General features: G+C 41.1%; 2 protein-coding genes and 1 long non-coding RNA gene across 6 annotated transcripts in view; 2 read left to right on the forward strand and 1 right to left on the reverse strand.

Annotated features, from left to right (window-relative positions):
* Positions 1-42: 42 nt before the first annotated feature.
* On the reverse strand, positions 43-5126 carry kcns2 (potassium voltage-gated channel modifier subfamily S member 2). Of its 2 annotated transcripts, none has more exons than XM_028019047.1 (2): positions 3775-5126; positions 43-3545 (listed from the first exon to the last, which is right to left on the reverse strand). In XM_028019047.1, the coding sequence occupies exon 2, from the start codon at positions 3541-3543 to the stop codon at positions 2104-2106; it is 1440 nt and encodes a 479-aa protein (XP_027874848.1). In that variant the 5' UTR covers positions 3544-3545; positions 3775-5126; the 3' UTR covers positions 43-2103. The 2 variants fall into 2 exon arrangements, with proteins under 2 accessions (XP_027874848.1, XP_027874847.1); XM_028019046.1 differs by having other exon boundaries at positions 3853-4986.
* LOC114145461 (uncharacterized) lies at positions 4081-12629 on the forward strand. Its single transcript, XR_003595695.1, has 3 exons — positions 4081-4177; positions 9319-9487; positions 12417-12629. It is a non-coding gene; the product is annotated as an uncharacterized LOC114145461 (long non-coding RNA).
* A 4781-nt stretch (positions 12630-17410) lies between these two features.
* nipal2 (NIPA like domain containing 2) overlaps positions 17411-23458 on the forward strand; it is a 28777-nt gene continuing 22729 nt past the window's right edge. The window contains exons 1-2 of one of the 3 annotated variants that reach the window (XM_028019048.1): positions 17411-17665; positions 22423-22479. In XM_028019048.1, the coding sequence (XP_027874849.1) occupies positions 17579-17665; positions 22423-22479 (144 nt within the window). In that variant the 5' untranslated portion in view covers positions 17411-17578. The remainder of the gene's footprint in view (positions 17666-22422; positions 22480-23458) is intronic. The other 2 variants (XM_028019049.1, XM_028019050.1) reach the window with 2 other exon arrangements.

The following is a 23458-nucleotide window of genomic DNA, read 5'->3' on the forward strand; positions in this document are numbered from 1 at the left end:
AGCTGCTCCCTCTGCTCTGGACATGAATGAAACGTGGAAATGTAACAGGATTTTTCTTTTTTAATTTGTTATTTCGTTTAGACCGAACATTTGAAGTACTGTTGCAACACCACATTTACACATCAAGTTACCTTCAGCTGGAGAAACACCAGGGGGTTCATGTGGACGTTTCATTGTTTTTTTTATCAGAACAAGTGCAGCTGAATGGTGGATAACAGTGTGACGCTGTGACACTAACGCCCACACGAACCACTAAGACAACAAAAACAGGAGGACTGGTTTTTGGTGTGATCTGGCTTTGATGAAGAGGCCTTCAGGGGAAACTTTGGATCACTTCAACTGAGACCCCGGTGAAGATATAATCGTTAGCAGTTTCTTTACCAGCAGAACGATAGCAAATCACAGTGAGGTTTTAGGAAAGAAAAAGGTTTTCAGAGGAGTGACAGGTGAACAGCAGGTCAGACAGGAAGTCCTATTTTAAATTGTTTATTTATCAATTTAAAACAACTTAAACTGAACATTTCTATAGCAACGGGATGCAACTGTGTATTAATATTTGCCTGCCCTTCCTCATACATACTTAGAATTTCTTGATCTTGTTTTTTTTTTTTCCCAGCTGGGAACTTTGAAAAGAGAACAAACCCAAAACATCACCAGCTTTACAAATGCGCGCAAAACTTTGTCTATGCTCTGCTAACACAGACAAATTTCGCAGTTGCGGTGTTTCAATGAAACTAGAAACGCTATTAAAGTCACACATGGATAACTTTGCTCACATCCTTGTATTAGTTCACCACAGGTCCATTAGTTAGGAAGTGAAGCAGGTCTGTGTCCAAGTCAAAAGCTGAGTTTGGAATGTTTGGAGAAGTGCCGGTTCTAGACCCGGGGAAGACATTGTTACTTCATAAAGGGCACAGAATAAAAGAATGAACTAAATAAATAAATAAATAAATAAAATTATTGGGGCCGTATTACAAGCCTAATGTATCACGTGAGAGTCAGAGAGCCACTTGCAGCTGAAAACCGTGACCCTATTCTAATGCAGCTGAAGCTGAAGATGCAACACCTCCATTTTTAACTCACTGTTAAAGTAAAACTGTGAAAGCAGAAAATGAAATTTATTCACTTAGTCACCGTTTCCCTGTCAGTGCATATGGTCATAAGACATTGATTTACTGTCTTCTGGCCTCATTTGGCCCCTGTCTGGACCTGGCTGTGTCACACATATTTTGCTGTGGCTCAATATAGGTGATGAGCCAATGTCTGAGGAAGACCCGGTTCCTTAGATAACAGACAGATCTTGAGCATGCATCAGTGTTGTCAGGATCGGAGTTACAGATAAGGAAGCCAGATGTGGCAGGCTGGTGCAGTGTGTGCTGCTTTCACACATAAATCACTACAGTTTGCTTGTTTTTTTTAACAATTTCGCACAGATCGAGTGCACTGGTCTGTAAAAATTTGCTTTTTTTTTTTGTCATACACTCGTATTTTTTATTTAAGCCTGTCTTTAAGAGTCTTCACCACTACATCCCACTTTTACGCACTTCACATCTGTGCTGCAAAACGCCTAGCTGTGATCATATGCTGTGTTTGAATATTTAACATGGAGAAAATATATGACAGCTTCTATCTAATCGAAAGCAAAAACCATAACGCTCATTCCCAGCTCTGCTTTCGGAGACGGACTGACTGCAGAAAAACAAAAGGCGACGACACGGTGCTGTTGACTTTCAAAGACATGAACAGTTTGAGGGTCGAGTTGTTTTTGAAATAGTAAAAGTAACTTCCTGTCAGCCTTCAGTCGCTCTGAGGATTTCCTCTTTCCCACAGACTCACTGTGACGTGACGTCTTTCCACAACAGGAATTACGGTTCACATCTTCACAGAACCCCACGTAAAACAAAACCGAGTTGCTCCTTTAAAAAGTGCACGTGATCTTTATATTGTCTCACTGGAACTGACACACACACACGCACACACACACACACACACACACACACATTGACACGTTATTGCACTGAGCTACAGGGAGGCAAACTGTGAGAAACAGAACTCTTCCTCCTCCTCCGGGTGTCAGCACCCCGGACAGCTCCGAGCCGAGCTTCACTGTAACGACTCGTTCAGACTCTGTTCACTCGGAGAACTCCGGCTCATGTTCGACAAGCTGGCCATGAGAGACTTCACCTTGTGCGCGTAGTAGTTCCTCAGGTTGACGGAGGGGACCTCCTTGGCGCCCTCGTCGAAGTCGCAGCTTCTCATTGCGATCTCCAGCTGCTTTTGTCTCTTGTAGAAAAGGGAGAACTTGTTGAAGATGAGCGTGATCGGAAGCACGACGACCAGGATGCCGGCCAGGATGCAGGCCGAAGCGGTCAGTTTGCCCGGGATGGAGACGGGCACCACGTCTCCGTAGCCCACGGTGGTCATGCTGACGGTGGCCCACCACCAGCAGGCGGGGATGGTGGAGAGGTCCTCGCTGTCCTCTTTCTCCACCGTGTAGGCCATGACGGAGAAGAACGACACGCCGACGGCCAGGTAGAGGAGCAGCAGGCCGACCTCCTTGTAGCTGTTCCTGAGGGTGGCCCCCAGGGACCGCAGGCCGGTGGAGTGGCGGGCCAGCTTCAGGATGCGGAAGATTCGCATGAGCCGCAGGACCTGCGCCACCCGGCCCAGGTTGGCGAGCGCCGGGCTGCTCTCCGCCACCAGGTTGATGAGGAGCGTCAGGTAAAACGGCAGTATGGAGACCAGGTCGATGACGTTCAGCGGGTGGTCGAAGAAGTGCAGCAGGTCGGGGGCCACCGCGAACCGGGCCACCAGCTCCAGTGTGAACCATCCGATGCCGACGTGCTCCACCGTCTCAAAGCGCGGGTCCTCCGTGGGCTCCCCCTTGCTGTCCGGCACGCTGAACTCGCTCATGCTGTTCATGCACATCGTGGCAATCGAGCCCAGCACCACCAGGATGGACAGGACGCTAATGATGCGGCTGGCCACGGAGTACCCGGGGTTGTCCAGCATCAGCCAGACTCGCCTGCGCGCGCTCCCGAGCGGCTGCTTGTCGAACTTGGTGGCGTCGTTGTAGAACTCCAGCAGCTCGTCGAACGACGACGTGGTGCTCCCCGCGTCGCTCCCGTCGTCCCAGTCGCTCCTGTCCTGGTCCATCTTCCTGCAGTGGTAGGCGCCGCTGCAGCAGGAGTCGATGAAGAACTCGTTGATGCCCCAGTACTCGATCTCCTGGCTGAAGGAGAAGATGCACAGCTCGGCCATGACGTGCAGCCGCCCCGTGTTGTAGAAATTGAGCACGTAGGGGAAGAGAGCGGGGTTCCTGTCGAAGTAAAACTCTTTCTCCGCGTCGTCGTAGTCGTCGCACAGCTCCAGGATGGACTCCTTGGACTGGCACTGGAGGAGGCGCGCCAGCCTGGTCTCGGGGAAGCGGGAGAGCGTGTCCGACTGGAGACGCTTCTTGAAGCCGCCCACGTTGATGCGGATGCCCGCTTTGTCGTCCATGGGAGCCCCGGCGGTCGTGTCCCTAAGGACCTGACCTGTCATGCCTTGAAAGAGGGGAACACACACACACACACACACACAGAGAGAGAGAGAGAGAGAGATGCGGGGCGCATAAAATGAAAGGATGAAAAGAAAAAACAAAGAGAGACAGAGTGGCAGACCAAAGACATTGAAGGAGAAGACACAATCACAGACAAGGAGAAAGTATGTTAGTTAAACTGCACCAGTGATAATGCTTTGATGCTTTAATTAACTGGTTCCATACTTAGATACCTAAACTAACGCGTTGCTTTCCAAGCCTCTACTCCAAAAGACAAAGAAGAGCTGCTTGTTTCTGTAGCTTGAACTTACTTCAAACGGTCGATCGGTTCACCGATTTCTCCGAAACACTCTTCATTTTTAGCGGCGGCTCATCGCAGTCAGAGGGCAACCTCTGGACCTCTGTCCTCCGAGCTCCAAACTGGTTCCAGTTTCTACCAAACAGAAAGAGGGCGACACCGCTCCAGAGGAGCCGCTGTTAAAGAGAGCGGTGCCTCCAGACAGAGAACACTATCCGTTCCTTTCAGTGTCTGAATGCACCCGAAGGCTTGGTGCTGCTGCTGCTGCTGCTGCAGCTGTCGGCTCTCACAGCCTTCATTCGTGGGGTTGGGGGGGCTTGCAGCGCCTCCAGCTACAGGTAGGCTGTAGATTTATTTCTGTGAATTCTGGGAGCCTAAAAGAAATTAAAAAAAAGAAAAGAAAGAGAAATGAAAAACAGGACTGATACGCCCTGACAGCCGCTTCTGTTTGAGCAGTGGGGAATTCCACTCTGTGTTCCTCTCTGGGTCTTCTTTCTATCTGTTGCTGCGCAGCAACACGTAGCTTCCTCTCTCTCTCTCTCTCTCTCTCCTCCTCCTCCTCCTCCTCTCCTCTGCACCGCCCTCCCGATGTGATCTCAGCATGGTGCTGAAGGGGCGAGGCGCGCAGCTCAGCCACGGCGCGCAGGGAATCACCAACTAACCCGGCGCGCAAAGCAGACAGAGCGCCTGCCAGAGGTCATCAACCGAAAACCAAAGAGATGGTTTTTTTGTTTTTTTTTAAAGCGTCCCCTCAACATGTTTTGACTTTAATGCGTCATTAATAAAACATTTACGTTGCGAGGTCATCATAGTGTCGTGTTCCGTGTTTTTCTGTGTGTTTATTTTGAGTTTCCTGTGTCTCCGTGTTGTCCTGTTCTCCCCTCGATTACTCCCAGGTGTTTCTAGTTTCCCTAATTACCTCCTGTGTATTTAGTGTCACCTGTGTGTCTGTGTCTTGGTCGGGTCCTCGTCTCTTTTGGCGTCTAGTCTGTCAGTCCGTCGTCTCGTCCGTTGTTTAACGGTTGCTACCGGCGTCGAGCCCTGGCTTCCGCTCGGCCGTGCTGCCCGTTTGTATGGGACCATGTCGGACTGTGTTGCACTGGACATTCATCATTAAAATCATTTACTTACTTCAACCTGGGTCTACGGCGTCTGCCTCACCACCTACACAACACCGTTTCATGACACATAGATTACCAAAACCCAACGAAATAACTTCAGTTGAAATTGAGAAAGCATTTTTGGTTAACTGGAAAAAAAATTAAATAAATAAAAGCAGTAATTACTGGGGGGAAATTGCTAGAATTATATTGTGCGTTTATAAATCTAGCCAGGGCCGGTCCAAGCCTTTTTGGGGCCCTAAGCATCTTTTTTTTCTTTTACCAACATGTCAACACCAGATGATTTATCTTTCCTAAGCTACTGCATCTCATTACCATCATTTGTAATTAGCATACATTATAGCAGTGCTATTATGACTATTTTAAGCTTACACGAGTAAGCTTAAGTAAAATCATTTGGAGTTTGAAATGCAGAGTAGTAATTAAGTGGGCCATTTTTTTTAAAACTATTTGAGAGTAGCTGATAAACACTAAATTTAATAACTTATTTTCCCCCTACAGGCCCAGCAGCCAAAACAGGAATAGATTAATCATTAGCATTTTTTAAAAATACATAACTTGTTTTTCCATGTGCAATAGCATTTAGTCTGCAATGTTTAATGTTGTTTAAAATATATGTAGGCTATATTTGTCTACCATGCTAGTTTGGTGCTCTTGGGGGCCCCCTGGTGGCCTCTTAGCTCGCATTGCCTTGTGCCGGCCCTCAATCTAGCTAAAACAAATTGAAATTAATGGATATAATATCCTTTGTTTTTGTGTTTATGAATCTGTTTATTAGCCTTTCGATCTGATATGAACTCAATTTCTCCCCCCAACACACGCAATCACGCACACAAACAGTTTACGTCGCGCTCCTGGTACACAGTGAGACATAGTGACCCTACAGCTGCAGCTTGTTGGTGACTTGGCAAATGATCAACACAGAATCAACTACATAGATTGTAGTTTGTAGTTGCAACGTGGCAAAATGTGGTAAAGTTTAAGGAGAACAAATATTTCCCAAGGTACTTATTGTTATATTTCTGCTGCTATAGTTGACCATTCCTCCGCGCCTCCTCAAACTCCATTTCCCAGGATGCATTAACCCATCGGCACATTTTTACGTTCAGGGGGTTTCGGGAACTGGCCGAGCCAAAACGACGCAGATTCCGCTTTGCAGTTCTTCCTTTAAAAACGTGGACATCGATGTGTTGGAGAGGGAAGAAAGGAAGGTGTGAGTCTCACCTCCACCTGCTGCATCGTTAACGGCCTCGGCAGGCTGAACACAAAGCCAGGGCTACAGAGGCGGCCTTGCGCAGCGGCCTGGCTTTCATGGATCAAGGACTGAAGGTTTTCTCTCACAAAGCCCGACGCGGCTCACGCTGCAGACCTGCGTCTGCTGATGAAAACGCCCCAACACAAACAGACCCATGCCGAAGCTTGAATCAGGAGGGGAAAAAACATGAAGCCGAGACACCTTTCCTAGAATTATTCACCTAGAAAGTGTCTTTGAAAAGGAAGTGGTGTAAGAATTGAATTTCCACAAAATAAAACGTATTCTACATAAATGCAGTTATTTAGGACCAAAGAATGAAAGATGTTTAACCAGTCAGTCAAACAGGAAAGAATGTGAGTCTCTAAAATTGTTCATCACTTTATTTTGTTGTCCCTCCCTCCCCCCATTTTTATCAATAATAATAATAATAATAATTCAGATGCAGTAAAACTACCCACAGCTTTAGAAGTTCAGCTGTAGTTGTACCAAGCAGAGGAATTCATTTAGGCAAAGAACTTCCTAAATGCACCAAATTGCCCCCCAGCGTGAACAGAGTTTAATCATTGAACATAAATAATTACTTCTTCTGCCTCATCAATAGCCTTTGTTTCTTGATCAAGTGTATGTGTAGAACACTGCAAAATTGATCAAAGTACGACCCCAATTTTTATCTCGCTCCCTGGATTAAGATGTACAGTTCAGAATTTCATGTCCACTTGTTGATTCTGGGTTTGAGTTGGGTGATGGCTTGAAGAGGTTTTGATCGAGCTACATTTCAGATTTTAGAATTATAGCCTGAGCGAAATTATTAAAATGACCTGTAACAAATTAAAAAAATGTCTAAGTTAGTTAGTTCAAAGAATTACTTTTTCTTTCAGTGCATATTTCAGCTTCTGGTTTGTGGAAGACGAGGCTCTTGGGCCGTTCTTAAACATCCTGACCAGTTTTTCTCTGACCTGCTGTCATTCACACATATTCACAAACACCTGGTCTAAACATTCAGGCGGCGCTCGTGTGAGAAGTTTCAGCGTCTGAAGAAAACAAACATCTTCAAACCATTACCAGCACAAACTTCTGAGGACTTGTAATAAGAGTCCACAGCAGTCATTTTACCCCCTCCACTCTTATCCGGATGGTGTCGTTCACTGGCCATTTTCTTTAAGTCTTCAGGCCTTAGTTTCATTGGAGAACACATTAAGGATCATTGGAAGCAATCTTCTCCTGGCTGTATTGTGTTACACAACGCTTGTTTGGAAACATAAACAGGAGCTAGAGGCTTCACTGGAAGAGTTTAAGATCTTCCTCTTTTGCGTTTTTTTTTTTTTTTTTTTTACTCCCAGGCAACCAGTGCATTAATATTTCATCACATTTCTTTTTCTCTCTCTCTGAACAATTGTAAGTTAAGAAGAGCTTGTAAATGGCCCTAACGGATGGGAGCTCTGCGGCTGTAATCATTCTACATCCTGGAAGCTGGGACGTGTTCAGCTGCTTTGAGTTTTCTTATCATAAAAAGCTCTGACAGAACTTCAACACACGCCTACAACTTACTCTCTCCTGATTAGTTGCATAAAATAACAGCTTTTGTCTTCAAATGCTTCTTATTTGTGCGACTAATTAGTTTGTAATGTTATATAAACGTCCTTTTTGTCATTCGATATATTTCCCAGCAGGATTTTCAGGCCCTTCAATGGCCTCCAGTGGCCAACATTTAGAGAGCGAGTGGAAATTATTGTCCGTGTCTCTTCATGTAGTCCAGGTGAATATAAACGGAGGCTGATGACACACTAACACACCTCCTCAGATGTCATTAGCGTGGGTGAAGAAGTTAGCACACGCTTATCGAGTCTTTGTCCCAGACTTATGTGTGTGTTTGTTTGTGACTGTTTGAGCCGACAGGCTGTGGCCTTCCCTTTCTGCGCTTTGTGGAAACGCACTGCGTTTGATTCATTCCTCTCCCACGTGGTTGAGATTAATGCACCTCTTTGTGGAGGAGGAACTATTCCTCAAAGCTCATTGCCAACGTCTCTGTGGATCTGTCGCAAGCAAAGGCTTTCTCGAAGGGAAATTATCCAGCGATATTTTTCTGCCTTGCCTTGTCACGGCGTGCTAGTTTTGAGAAGTCTAATTTCATCCAGGAGATTATCAATGAAAGCAAATTAACAAGAAAAGTTTGTTACAGTGAACCGTTGCTTTTGCTTTTTTTCCCCCCAACTTTGATTGACAATGATTAAAGATTATTTAGCTATTTAGTACAGCTGTCAGTTAAAAAAAAAAAAAAAAGTTAAAATAATCGGATTTTTGGGATCCTTTGGTGCATCCTATTACATCTGGCGAACAACATTTCAGTAAAAACGGCACACAGGTTGTCCAACATGGTGGTGGTTTGTTGACATTAGCACTTTACTTTTTAGGACAGCCTTTCATGCAGCTATTTTACTCTTTCGTGTGACATGGCATGTGTCTAAATCTGATTTGTTTAGTTTTAACAGAGGGGAATCATTGACCTTGGGGTTTCACTGTAGCTTAGATTTGACCGAAAAGTGTTGAATCTTCATCACAAAAAGTTTACTTTTAATCAGTAGTAATGAAACTACTGGTCTCTTAAAATGAAACAAAAAATAACTTTAGCGCATGTAAATCTCTGACTTTAAAAAGACTATTGCAAGATTCTGTAAAATTCTCTCTTTCCCGTTCTCAGACTTAAAACAATTGAATTGTTTTGGTCATTTTAACTGATTTAAAACAGAAGAAGATTAATTTGATTATAAGGAGCTGTCAGATGGGGAGAAACAAAAGGTTATGTGTTTGTTTCTAGTCAAAGTCGAGGTGTGCTGATGTAATGTCATATGTAGGCATAAATACATAGAGATTTTTTTCAAAGTCAGAACAGATGGTTTAAAACGCTAGAGTACATCAGACCGTGTGAAACGTGGCACTTCCCATGAATGGAAGAGAGGAGGTCTTTGGTGAGAAAAATGAGCAATCAGAGCCTTTTTCTCTCTCAGTGCAGTGGCTCCTACATTTCGAATCAAAGCCATTAATATGCTGCACATGCTTGGCAAGCTTTCATTCACATCTTTTATCTCTTGATGGAGACTTGCAGGAAGCCCTGTGTGAACGGATGCGGAACGTGACTGTCGGCTTTTCCTTTTCGTGGTTCATCTCTGCCAACACAACAGCAGAAAAGGAGAAACAACCGTTTTGTCCGCCAAACACGAGCCACAGTTGGAATCCTCAGCTTCAAAAAATACTCAAAAGGAAAATTTGTGGAGGTTTGTGACAGAACTAGAAATATAAAAGTTGGTCTGAGATTTGTAGAAACTGAGCGTAACATTTGAAAGCTGTCGTTTTTGCTTGAGTAATTGAAATATTTCAGCCCAGCTGCTCCATTTTCTTTTTGGCTCCATCTCTTCCAGCGTGAAGGTGATGAGGCAAACATGAATCACAGCCATTGGAACTGTCAGTGGATTTAATTTAAAGTTATTAAACAAAAAGGAAGCTGGTTTACCTGTTTCTAGGCAACAACACAATTTAGATTTATCTGAAGTTAGTTCATAAATCCTCATGGATTTTAGAGTTCAAATGGAAAACTGCTAAGTAAAAGCACTAGTTCGAGCTGGACTTTACATTTTCTCCAGAAGTGTTGTCACTCCTTGGACAGAAAGTATCTGTAAAGCTTTTGTTGTTTGTTGGTGCGCTGGACTATAAGGAGTCTCAGAGTTCTCATCTTGCATCCTGGCTTCTCCAAAGATGCCCTGGTTTCTAAGATGACCTCTGGTCCCAGCCTATGATTGCATGTTGTTGTTGTCCAGTTTGTCTTAGTGTTGCCTTTGATGGACTAATGATGTTTGTAGGGCTGCACACCACCAAGCTCTCTCAGCCTTGAAGAAGAACATCTGTGAACAGCCGTGGTTTAGATCTTACAACAAATTATCAATTGGATTTTGGAAAAAAAAATAAATACTTTGACTGGGCCAGCACATGGTTATTGGATTCATGTTTAGTGTTGTTCTCTTGCCGGAAAGTGAACTTCAACACAAGTTTCAAGTCTGTGACAGTCACAGTTTTCTTAAATTTATTTCAAATTGATTTGAGCAGGGACAATATAAACAACAACGTTACATTCAAATTCAAGTTTATTTGGAGTGCACACGTCAGCAACAAGGCAGTTCAAAGTGCTTTACACCATAATCAGTCATGAATTATGAAATGAGCAATAAACATTATATTTTATCAAATGCCATCATCGAGAAAATATACATCAAATATGTTGCTCAATATTACAGTACTTATGAATCAAAGGCAACTCTAAACCGGTGGGGGTCTAGCCCGGATTAAAAGGAACTCAGTGTTTCGGCTGTTTTGCAGTTTTCTGGACGTTTGTTGCAGATTTGTGGTGCATAAAAACTGAATGCTGCTTTTCAAAGGAAACCATTGACCTCTAACTAAAAGCTCATTTACCAACTCAGTCCCAGCTTAGGCTTTTAGAAGTCGACCTTTAAAGATAATGATACTAATAATTTTGTCTATGATTGGCTGGATTTAGTTCCATCTGTCCGTTTCTCAACTCTGACCAGCTTCCTTGTCCCTGCTGATGCTGTGGTGTTCTGATGGGTGACCCTGAGATTACTATGTTCCTTGGAAAATAAGAAAGGTTCAGTTTTGGCCCATAGAAGTTTTGTTCAAATTAACTTTAAAGAAAGCACTTCATATGGATTCTTGCAACTATGGCCTTCTTCCTGCTTCCTGCTTTAAAAAAGCATAATTTTCCTTCAATTTCACAATAAAGCTCTACTTTTTTCTTAATCTGTCACATGAAATTCCAATAAAATACATCTACTTTGTGGATGTAATGGGACAAAATGCATTCAATAACAAACTGAGATTTCAAGGTTAGAAGACTTGATGCTCGCATGCCATATTCAATATTCATACCAGCATATGACATACCATTTATCCCTCTAGAGGTCCATATTCTTTAAACTTTTAGTGGGATTATTTTAGGCACTGAGCAGAGAGAATACATAAATAGACGATGGCGCAAGCAAAGTGGCAGAGGCCGGAAAATGGAGAAAGTTACACCGAGACAAAAATATAAGACTGCGGCTCGGTCTCTTTCTCTTAAATCCTGGAGTGCGGGCTCAGGCGAAAGTGTGTAGGAGTTATTTTTGCCGAGTAAATCTTTCAGTGTGTGTGTTTTACCTTTATCATACCAAACTTTTTCTCACTTTCTTTCTTTGTTGTGTTTAACCATCTTTAACATGGAGCACGCCATCTTCTGTTTCCCCTCACAAAGATCTTCTATTATTTACTCTTACACTGTAAAAAAAAAAAAAAAAAAATCAGTATATTAATCAGTTCTTGTAAATAAATTAATTGGTGAAAACTGCAATTTGTACATTTTACATTGTACATTCATTTTATAGATTAATTTCATGTTCGTTTTAGGAAACAAAAATTCCTCCCTCCCCCATAAGTTAAGGCAGTGTTATGTAAAATTGACTTTTTTGAGCTTCACATCATGTTTTCACGTTAACACTTCATACCTTGAGTGTTGCCTTGATTCTTACATGCATATTTGAGAAACCCTTTAATCGCCATGGCAACCATTCAGCTGGGCAAAACTCCTGGGTGGACCTAGCCCCGCCTTCGAGGTGCAGCTCCTCCTTTGAGCTGCATTTTCCAAGCTTCTGAACTTCTGCAACACAGAGCAGCTCTCCCCAACTCAGCTCCTTCAGACTAGCTAGCAGCAATTAGCAAGCATCTTGTGAAACTACAAATCTGTTGACCTCATTATGTGAGCTACTTCTAAATAATAAGCTGGCAAAAATGTTGTTAAACGGTTAATAGAGGGGCCATGTTGTGAGGACTTCCTGAAGGAGGAGTTTTAGACACAGCAGGAGTTTTTGTTTTTTTTGTTGAAAGGACAGCGACCCAATTTCAAGGTGTTAAATTATAAAGTCAAATTTTATTTAAGTCATATTTCATATACATAGCTTGTTTTTAACAACAAAAGTTAACATAGTTACTTGATTGTGCTACAAAATGGAAAACATACCATACTGCCCCTTTAAGACATTTTTCTTTTACAGTAAAACATTGGCTCCTGCACCATTTTTAACTGCAAAATCAACACTGACAGTGCCGTATAACTGCAAAAGAAAAAAAAAAGTTTTGCCCAATGTATCTCATTTCTTCCAGGCTTTCTTCATAAGAGGTGAAGGTTCAACAACGTGCTGACCTCATTCGTGGCTGAAAACGTCAGCGTCATCTGAAGTCTCACTGAAGCCTTCAGCTTTCACCCAGAGAGCATCTCTGACGGACAAACCAGCAGGCTCCTGGGAGATTTGTAGAAATAATAAAAAGGTGGAATCTATTTACTCCTGTTATTCTGACATATGGAATAAAATGTGCTTTCAGCCGTCTTGGCTCTTCCGCTTCACGCCACAGTAATCACATCAAATGGGTCTTGATTATTGTGGCGGAGAAAGCTGGCTGACTCAGTCAGGACCGAGTGCAGAATGAATACAGATGGGAGCTGGAGGAGCCGCTTCACTCCCAGTGTTACCTTCAACGACAGCAATTATACACCGAACATATTAAAACAATAAATCTGCCTTTTAACTAAGGTCTACATGCTTGGCATGAATCAAATGTGCTTTGACATCGAAATTTAAAGCGGCAACAACTCGACTTACAGCTGGATAAGGAATTTAAAGAGGGGAGAGAGAAAAAAAGGCTGATTTAATGAGTGGAAGAAGGCAAATGCTTTTAGACAGGTGCAGCGCTTGCGACAATTAAAAAAATAATAAAAAAGATAATACCCAATTATTGCTCTGCTACATCTAAAAGAGCAGCAAAAGCTCAGTTAATTACTTTAACTGGAGGCTCAGTGTGGTGTTGTTTGGGTGGAGGAGGACTTCAGTCACAGATCCTGCTCAACAGGCCGGCGTGTCAGAGCTATGAAAGCCGCATCTGCTGAGTGAAAAGACATAAGTACCACTGATTCTGTGGCTGGCGACTCGAGTTTCATGCGGGCTAAGCTTGAGTACAAGTGTTATATAAAGGAAGAAACAAAAAAAAAAAGCCATTTAAAACTGTAGAGATTCAGAAGTTTAGCCTAAATCTGGTTAAATATATCTGCAGTGCAAAACCTATACCAAAATTTAAAAGATGTTGAATAAAGATGTGGTATATACTCTTCAAAATGAAACAATATTACAATCCTGAAAGCCTGGTGATCCCCTAAAGTGGCTCAGCCAAATATTTTGAGATGTTTTTCCCATTTAGTTCACCACTTTGCTAATCAATCAAACAATCCTATTTGTTCAGCCACAAATATGGTTCATAAAAAGCAGACAGAACAACAACAGAAACAATACAAATAAAATAATCACCCAATACTAAGAAGGGCTGCAACTTATATTATTTTACTGATCAATTAATCTATCTATTATTCTGACAATTAATCAATTATTCAGATTTTTAAAAAATGGCATTTTATACAGATTTCTCATTTAACCACATAAGCCTTTTTTTACCCAATAAATCCATTAAAAAAAAATGCAAATAAACAGAAATAATTCAGTTTTTGTTTTTTAAATGAGGTTCCCTGATTAATGTTCTCATTGTCTGGTTCAAGTGGGCTTTTCTTAGACATTTCTTAGTAGTTTCCTTTTTCAATCTTGTTTAAAGCTGAAGGTTTTGTATTTTAACCTAACTTTGCTTTAAACATTTTCCAAACTTTCTCCCTGACCGGTGTTAAAAAACTATTTTTATCCCAGGGTCATCAGACTTCTAAACTCAACATGATGGAAGCTTTTGTGTAGTTTTTAATGCATATGATAAAAGTGGGTTTTTTGTTTAAGAGACTTTTTTTTTTTACCCCTCCAGGGGGTCTTTTGTGGGCTCTAGTGTCCCTTATATGATAGTAGGCTGACAGGAAAGGAGAGGGGGGAAGACATGCGGCAAATATCGTCGGATCTGGGAGTCGAACCTGCGACGGCCGCAAGGCCTCCAAATATGGGTCACACTACGCCACCACGGCACGCCCCATTTATGTGACTTTTTAACGGTGTTGAAGGAGTTTGTGGAGTACAAATTTGGTTGCCCAGTCTTCTTTTCTGAACAGATGACAGTGAAGTAATTTCTGACCTCTGTTCGTCACAGAACAGCTGGATTCATGGTCCTGATGGGACTAGTGTCTTCCTCACTGGATGGCTTCATGTAATAGTCAGAAGCAGTTCACAGATTCAGTTTGACGAATGTAAAACTGTTGTGTCCTCCCTAATCTAACACTTTCACCAGGTCTAATTATGGCTGAACATTTCTGAAGCATTCTCTTTGTCGTTATGAGAATTCGATGGGAAGTGAGACTTTGTGCTGGTTTCTGTTTGAATGTGTCGTCTACTTACAAATATTGAGGCGTCGCCATGAAAAAAAAATTGGAAACATAAGGTATGCAGCAGGCGGAAATCTTTAAAAAGAAAAAGAAGATACACTTGCAATGCAAAGGTTTTTTTTCAATCGATTTCTGTACTTGCGTCAGCTTGTTGCATGTTTGGCTGTCCGTTCGGAGCTGATCTGCTGTGTTTTCACAAGCCAGACATTCCTCAGGAAAACTCTGCTTGTTCTGACGGTTTCTCTCCCTCAGGTGAAATATTGAATTGTGGGAAACATCAAAAGTCCTTCGTTTTTTGTTTTTAACTTAGAAATATATCCAAACTAAATTATTTGCGTTGCTCTGGGTTATTTGTAAAGACTGGAAGACCCTGCCAAGGTCCTGTTGGCCACTTGTCAATTTTGCATCTAAATTATTCAGACAGCTACAACATCTTTTGAAATAGCTGAATAAGTATGTTTATAGAAACTATTTCACACAGGCATAAGTAGCCAGAGATTGATCCTGACGAAGTATTTCAAAATGTTCGATATTGTCACATGAGGCTTTGTGTCATGGCTGCACACAAACCAGGGGAACTGCACCGACTCAAACACAAACTCAAAATTAGAATTTGAGAATTTCTGGATTAATGCAGCTTTTAATCAGCTTTCACTAAACAAAAAATACTTATTCACTTTGATGTTCATGGCAAAAGAAGTTGTAGTTTGTAATCAAACAACAATTTAGTGAAACTCTGGGTAGCATACTGCAACAGACCAGATCTGAATTTTATATTAGAAACACAGCCACATAGAAGATGAATCGCATTCATCATTCCTTTATTCACAGCAGGGATCAATGAAAACCCATGAAAGACAAACGACGGCGTTTCACTGTCCGTCTCTTTGACCAGCAGCCGCAGCTGGACCCATTCTAAATGCAGAACAGAAATTATCACCTGAATCGACATGTGCAGCCTCATTTTGTTATAATCGCCCCTTCTTGTTTTGTCATCCCTGTAGCTGCTGATGAGCTTCCCAAATGGAAAGAGGGGCATGAATATGCATACTCATCCACAATGCCACTCCTGCTTTCTGTAGAGGAGATCATTACTGGTTTAGCAACAAGTGGGAAACACTGTAGCTCCTTTGAATCATTTTCTGCTGCCTGGACTGTGTGGGCAACTGACGTGTGTCTCTTTGATTTCCCTGCTGTCCTGAATGTGCCCAGCAGATGGAACAGGTTTAGCTAGGACTTCCTATAGCTTTAAATGTATTATGTTTTTGCAAGCACTTTGAAATGTCTTACTGCTGAAATGTGCTATACAAATAAAATTTGATTGATTGATTGATTGATTGATGTAGTGCCATTTTGCATGATAATCAGGTAACTGCTCTTTTTGAAACTCCACCTTCAGGAAGTTATCACAATATGGCTCCTCTATTAACCCTTTAACAATGTTTCTACCAGCCTTGCACTGAGAAGTAGCTTCTCTAATGAGGTCAGCCGATGCGCAGCTCCACTAAGTGTTTGCTAATTGTTGGTGGTTAGACTGAATTATCTGGGTAGGAGAGTCGTGGGTTATGGCTGCTCTGTGAGGCGGAAGCTCGGAAACTGTAGCTCTGAGGAGGAGTTTTGTCTTCGAAGGCGGGGCTAGGTCCACCCAGGCGTTTTGTACAGCTGAATTGTTGCCATGGAGACTAAAGGATTTCTGAATCATGTATGAAATCAATAACCTATGCACAATATGCTGTTATTTCTGCACGTTGCTCAGCCACAAATCAAGGCAACACTCCACCTATGCGTTTTGATGAAGAAATAACATTATAAGACGATGTAAAACTTAAAAGAGTTGATTTTACATGACACTGCCCCTTTAAAAGACAGGAGTCACTTTATTCAAATGGATATTGAAAGCTATAGGTGTGGGCAGTGCGGACCAAAAAGTGTTTATCATACCTCAAGCAGCTTGAATTTGTTGGAAGTAGACTAAGTGAATGTTACGGCTATGAAAAATAACTACTGAGGATTACTGTTACTAATGGCGGTTTTGCAAGCTATTGGATAGGGGAAGCAAATGATGTCCATAGTTCCACCATAACTGTTCCATAAAAAATGTTGTTCTGTCTGTTGGAAAACTTCATACCCATTTAGGAGGTTTTATAGAACCGAATGGAAATGATATAAAAAATTTTATTAGAGCCACAAATCAAAGTGGTGCTATGAAGGCCTTGATGTTTGTGTCCTTAGATTATTACTGCTTCTTCACAGCTTCCACAACGCACCGTTCCAAAGACCCGGGAGGTTTGGCTGATGTGCTAAACAGAAAATGAAATTCACTTTCCTTTCCAACCCCAGCGTTATAAACTTCTGCCAATAAAACTGGCAGAAGTTTTATTGGCATTTAAAAAGCACTGATTACTACATAATAGAATCTGGGTGAATCCGGATTTTTAAGTAACTCAACATTCTGATCATCTCCGTCCAACATGGTCTGATCAATAACCTTACATCCAGGCAAGCACTATGCAAAACAGCAACTTGCACATTGCTCGTTCTTGGAGGTGATGTGCGCCCACCCCACCACCTGTCTTCATTTTCTACACTAGAAATGCTTATGTCAAATTTATTGCTACCGAAACATTTAGAAACAATAATTGTGCTGCTATGGTTAAAAAATATTTTATTGTGCACACAAAATTCTTCCGCATTCTCCGTAAGAATGAATTGATCCAGAAATGGCAACCATCGCGTCTTCTTTGTGGTTTTGCGTATGAGAGTTCAATTTTCCCAGGCGCACTTGAACCCCTCACAAACTCCTGATCCGGGTTGACATCAGAGGTGAACTTTTCCTCTTGAGTTTCGACTGGAGCGACTCCGGACGTGGGATGCTTTGGGGGTCGTTTAGGGAGATAAGGACGTGATGGGAGCGGCAGTTCTAACGGAGGAACATTTCCTTGCTGCATGATAAGGGAGAAAAATGGAGAATTCAAGCGATTTTAACGCGACTGTTCCTTTAATTTCCGCCGAAGCTCTGCGAGCGCAGATTGTTGAGAATCCGCTCCAGGTGAGTTGGTTTAAACTTTTCACTCAGGAAAAATGAGACGGCTGAGCTGTGCCGAGAATTAATGGCGCGTGGTGATGAATTGTCAGGAATGAATGCATCCATCTTATTATTGCGTGTTCGTGCGCTTTAAGTTTAAACTGAACTTTGTTGACTCAATGTGTTGGGGCCTCTTTGAATGAAAGTCGTTCTACTTTTAAAAGCCGACTTTGTCTCACAGACACGGGTTAATTCTGACCAATTAACTAGACCATTTTAAATCTTTAAGATATCAGCCATCCACCTCAACACGTTCGACCCATCCATCTTGTTAGACAACACGGCATTTTTCCCGGTTCAGATTTCTTCGGAGCGTATTAAATATTAGTCATTAAAATTTTCTAAATCGGGCGGATGATTTCTCAGTTGGTGGCGCGCGCACTCGTGTGATTGTGAGGCTGTCCTCGGCGCGGTTGTCCCGGGTTCGATTCCCGGTCTCGGTCCATTTGCTGCAAGTCTTTCGCTTCTCTTTCCTGTCCATTTAACAAAAGTCATTAAAAAACAAAAATTCCCCAAGTCTACATCAAGCATTTTAGTTTTTAAATGTCAGTTACCATTAATTAGGTTAAAACTAATTCCGCTATCCTTTGCTTAGTTATTACATTTGAAAAATCATCTTGACTTAACATTAGGATTAGACTATAGCTAAAATGTAGAAGTGTTCTCAATTTCTTGTGCATCATGATCAGCAGAGGCTGATATCAGGTGTTTCACCAAAATGTTGGCTACAACAGTTCCTTCTGAAATGGCATAAAAGAAGTTTGAGTTGATTGCAGTATGTGTGTAGGTTAAGTATCAAGTATTAGGACTGCTAGTGTGGAAATGTCGTCACGGAGTTTACATTGAAACCTGTGAAAATTTGTGACTCTCAAATTCTCCCCAAAATGTTTCTTTGCTTTTTGGCATTAGCCGCCAACATGCAGCCAATAATGCTCTTGACTTTTTAATGGTTTAAAATAATGTTAGTTACTTGACTTTTAATAGTCTGACTTTAGCACTAGTGTTAAAGTCAAACATCCCTGTAAGCTCTGCTCCTCATGATGCTTAAGCAGCTGTTGCTAATGGACACCCTAGCTGTCTACAACTGTGTTTTTTTGGCGTATGCTTTTGTAAAGAAATTTCAATAATTCAACGACTTTTTTTTTGATTATCTAAAACACAACCTTTGCTTCTGAAGCTTTTTGTGTAATGAAGAGTGGTGTAAACCAGGAAGCTGACAGAGCAGAGATCTACTGCTGTTGGCAACCTTTTCAACTACCTTTTAAAGTGATCGTGACTAAACACTGTGCCGAAAGCCTTTTTAGTCTCCCGAAATGTGACTAGCAGACTCTCTTGATCTGTCTTTTCAATAAAATCTGATATTCAGATATGCAGCCTTTTCTCTCCGTCTGTGGTAGATAATGTGTGTTTGCTAATGTCCCACTGTGTGTGTTTTTGCCCGCCTAAATATCCTCTTGCCCTTTTCGCCGAGGCACATTCTCCTGATGCTCATTTCCCTCTGCAAAGTGTTTCTGTCTTTTATTGGCACGTTTCCTCTGCGTGACATTACCAGCGGGGGCCAGGGAGAGAAAGAGAAAGAGTGGCAGAGGAGGAAAGAGAGAGGCGTGAGTAATGAGTAATGCCTCTTGGGTGGGATGTTGGAGAATAGATCTACTGTACGAAGTCCTGAGCAGCTGCCTAATGGTCCCAGCTACCCACCATCCCATGGAACATCCCTAACTACCAGGGGACAATATCTGTCTGTCTCACTCCGTTTCATAACTCTTTATGTTTTGCATTAATATCAATGCTACAAGCAACTTTAAGAGTTCACTTTTACATAACATACCTCGATTCTCTGCCAGTCAATAAGCGAAAGTTTCCATCTTGCTAAATATATTCAGATTTAACACCCACTTGGTACACCATTTGCACATTTTTGTGCCCCCAAAGCGCAGAATACATTTTGATTATCTAATTGCCCTACATCTTTGGAGCTGTAATTCATTTAAGTTTCTAAGAATAGCCATTGTTTATGCTTCTGGCTGATGTCTCTACTGGCTTTAGTTCAGTGTCTTGATTTTGATCGAAAGCCCTGCTTAGTAAACACGTAGTTGGGGGTTAAATGTTTTCAGAATCTGAGGAAAAAATATTTTTAGATTTTCCAAGTCCACCAGGAATACTGATGCATGATTTCTTACAATTATCAAAACCAGCGATGACTATCAAGAGTTTTCACGTCATTATTTCCCCTTCGCTCTTTGATTTGACTCTTTCATCCTATGTGCTTCTCAACAGCACTTAGCAGCAATGAAAAAGATCAGCCCGTCCCATAGAGGGACAGTTACCTATTGTCTTTGGACACAAAAGGCCATGCTGTCTCCATGTCTGTCTGTTGGTCTGTCTGTCTGTCTCACTGTTGGTCAGTGTCGTACCATGGAGTGGGATCAGTTCCTCTCATCTGCCTCGAAGCCTGCACAGTTTTACATTCAACTACCCTCTTAGTAGTGAGGGTGGGCATTTATTGTATCGTTTATCATTTATTGTGAAACATTTATCATCATGATAAGAATTTAGATTTATTGTTGTCACAATAAATTTCACTTATGAATGCTCTTTTTTTCCCCCACTAAAGTGTCAATAAATATCAGCAAATTTGAAAATATGGTTAAATTAAGTCACTCTGTGCAATTTGGTGACATAAAACAAACTTCTTTAAGTAATTCATGGGAATGTTTTCAAAAACAATATTAAAGTTTGTGTTGCTATGGATGAGTTTCCATGGAGAACCAAAGATTCCCAAAAATAAGTAATAAATAGTATTTTTTATCATAATATGTCTTATCACAATACCACAAAATATTGCGAAACAAATTCTTAAGCCCATAACATCCACGCCTCCTTATAACATCTAAGTATTTTGGTTTGAGTTTACATACACTGTCCATGAGCATCACTCTTATCTTAGGTTGGTCCTTTTAAAGATTTAATTCAGTAGTTTGAATGATTCAGTGCACAACAGCAGTGATTTGTACAGGGAAAAAAATGGGGGCAAAAGTTTACATGTGTTATAGATTTTTTTATGATTACACACGCAAGCAGAAATACACATAATCCTTTGGTGTTAGACGTTCAGCTACAGTTATTTTCTGCCTTGATCATTTCTGTATTTATATTCTTATTTATTGCCATGTTTGTTCATAATTCTCAATGTTTGTGTTTTTGATTTGTTTCGTCAGATTAGTATTTCTGTTAACTGTTTATAATAACCTGGAGCTTCTTTCCCCCCAACTCATTTCAGTTTGTAATTTGATCCGATTATAACCTCAGAAAAACGTGACATACATCCTCATTAATCCTTCTTTAAATGTGCCTTTGTAAATTGTGCCTTGAATTTATTGTACTGTTGTTATCAGCTTCCTTCCAGTATACTCTTGGCTGCTCTTCTTCTGAAATATAGTTGAGCTCATTTAAATTTCTTGTTTTCTGGCACTGATCTTACATACATTTAGCACGTTTTAAAAGGGTTTATATCTGGCGCAAAAGCTTTATGTTAGCTAGAGGGTAAGTTTAAAAATGTTTTTTTTTTGTATTGTTTAATCCGTCATCTGTAGTGCACCAATGCCACTGGTGGCAATACAAACTCAAAGCTTGTATTGCTGCTAATGTCACTGTGCTTGACAGTTCATTTAACTTTTTAAATGAACTTATTTAACTCTTGGGTTTAAAAGTTCCACTTTGACTTTTCATTTGAAGTTTTTAGTCTTTTTCACACCATAGTTTCAACCAAGAACCCCCCTTTTTGGACCATTTTTTCATTCCTCATGCCAGTTGATACACCAACATAACTAGGCTCAGATTGGAGACTCGAGGGGCCTTTAACTAGGCAGCTTCAATATGAGGACAGGCTGTAAATGTGTGTTGGGCAACTCTCCTTATCCTGTAACACGGTAGCTGTCCAAATGCATTTAGCACTTAGATCAAAGCGAAAGTGTTGTTACCACGGTAACATATTTTTTTCATCAGATGGATGCAGGAGGATTATAAAGTTGAACTGGCTCTGCTTTGTATCTTATCAGGCTTTTTCCACAGTCCCGTCTTATCCTTACATCTCACAGCTGGTATAGCGTAACACGATCAGTCAGCGTTAAGTCCCGATTTCAGTCAAAGGTCCATTATCATTTCACCCAGAAGGCATTTGACTTCTCCATGTAGTCATCTGCCACCATGTCAGTTCAAGATGATGTAAGAACACTTTCATTGTGAACAATTTCAGCAGTTTTCAGTTCATGACAAACTTCAGTCTTGTTGAACATCCCAAACAATTTCAATCTATCTCAGCGGGGAAGATTTGGGTGTTTTTCCTGACCTTGGCAATAAAGTTACAAATGTGACTAATTTGTCCTTATACGTATTAATATTTGAAAAGATGTGTTTTAATGTTTCATGGACATGGCTAAATGTCAAGAATTTATATAATATTCAAGCCCAGGATGACTGGATGGCAGCTACTCATCATAAGTGTTGTTCTTGTTTAATCCACAGATTTTTATGAACATGGTTCAGGTTATGTTGATGGTAAATGAATCCAACTTTATTTTAACGTGTGTGTGATCTAATTTGGATGACACAGTTGAGTTTGGAAATCACAGAACTAATTTCTCCTCTGGGACAGTAAATAAAACCAGCATACATGAACAAACATTCAGTTTCTTTTCTTTTTCTTTAATCCTGATTTTCAGGCCTGTTGGAGTTGGAGCACAGCTCACGTTTGTGTAAGTATGTCTTCAAAGTGCCAGGTAAAAAGACCACCAGGATATTTATGTGATGCCGTTTTAACTTTTAACTAAGCACGTGTTACAATGTCCTGCTTTGAATAGTTTACTCTGGTATTTTATGAACCGTATTTGTAGAATAGTGAGTGGTTTACAGTGCAAAAACCACAATCACTGCCACATTCAGTTAGGGCTATTAGAAATTAGGGGTGCACTGATGAATTGACCCCAATTTTTTTTCATTTTGGGTGATCAGTGATTGTCCGATGCTTCCATGTGAAACCGATATTATCCACCTATGCTAAGGTCTAAAAATCAGCAGCTGTTCCCTTTTGCTCTGCTGTGAGAGAGGACTGACTGATTGCACCGCCCACCAGATCATGTCTGCACATGCATGGCTAACAATGGTCACTCCATTGTTACCAACTTAGCTTTTTTTTTTTTTTGTGCCTTATTTGGTGACTTTTAGTCTAAAAAATTATTAGCCAAAATTAGAATCGACAGATCACGCTTTTTAAACATTGGTGATCGTCCAGAAAACTACAATCAATGCAACCCATTAGAAATGCAATAAAAACAAGAAGTAGATACACAAGTTTAAATTTTACTGTGGATCTAATCTAAACGGGGTCAAAATTCGGTATTCAAGCAAACCCAGCTTTTAAGTATAGTTGAGAAATTGTCCAGCATATTTGAGATGAAGACTTAATGTTAGTCTTTTATTTATGTATTCAAAAACACTTTGGGATGATTATCCTGTAGGAATACAAAAATCATGGCCAAGTCTAAAAACGACAACATAATCCTCTGTCATTGTTTTCAGTCCATTAGTGGGGGTGTATGTATATATTTGAGCCTCCATGTTGGAGGAAGCTCAAATATAATGGAAACCAAAATCAAAATATTGCAAGAACAGAGTGTTTTTAACAGATTAGCTAATCCAGTATTGTTACTTCATCTGACCTGTTCTGTAGGTGTTTAATCTGCTACCTTTCCACAATTC

Source organism: Xiphophorus couchianus, chromosome 5 (assembly GCF_001444195.1).
Source record: "Xiphophorus couchianus chromosome 5, X_couchianus-1.0, whole genome shotgun sequence".
Lineage (NCBI taxonomy): Eukaryota > Metazoa > Chordata > Actinopteri > Cyprinodontiformes > Poeciliidae > Xiphophorus > Xiphophorus couchianus.

Coding starts and splice junctions, on each gene's coding strand:
- kcns2 (XM_028019047.1), bottom strand. CDS start 3,543: ATGACAGGTCAGGTCCTTAGGGACACGACCGCCGGGGCTCCCATGGAC.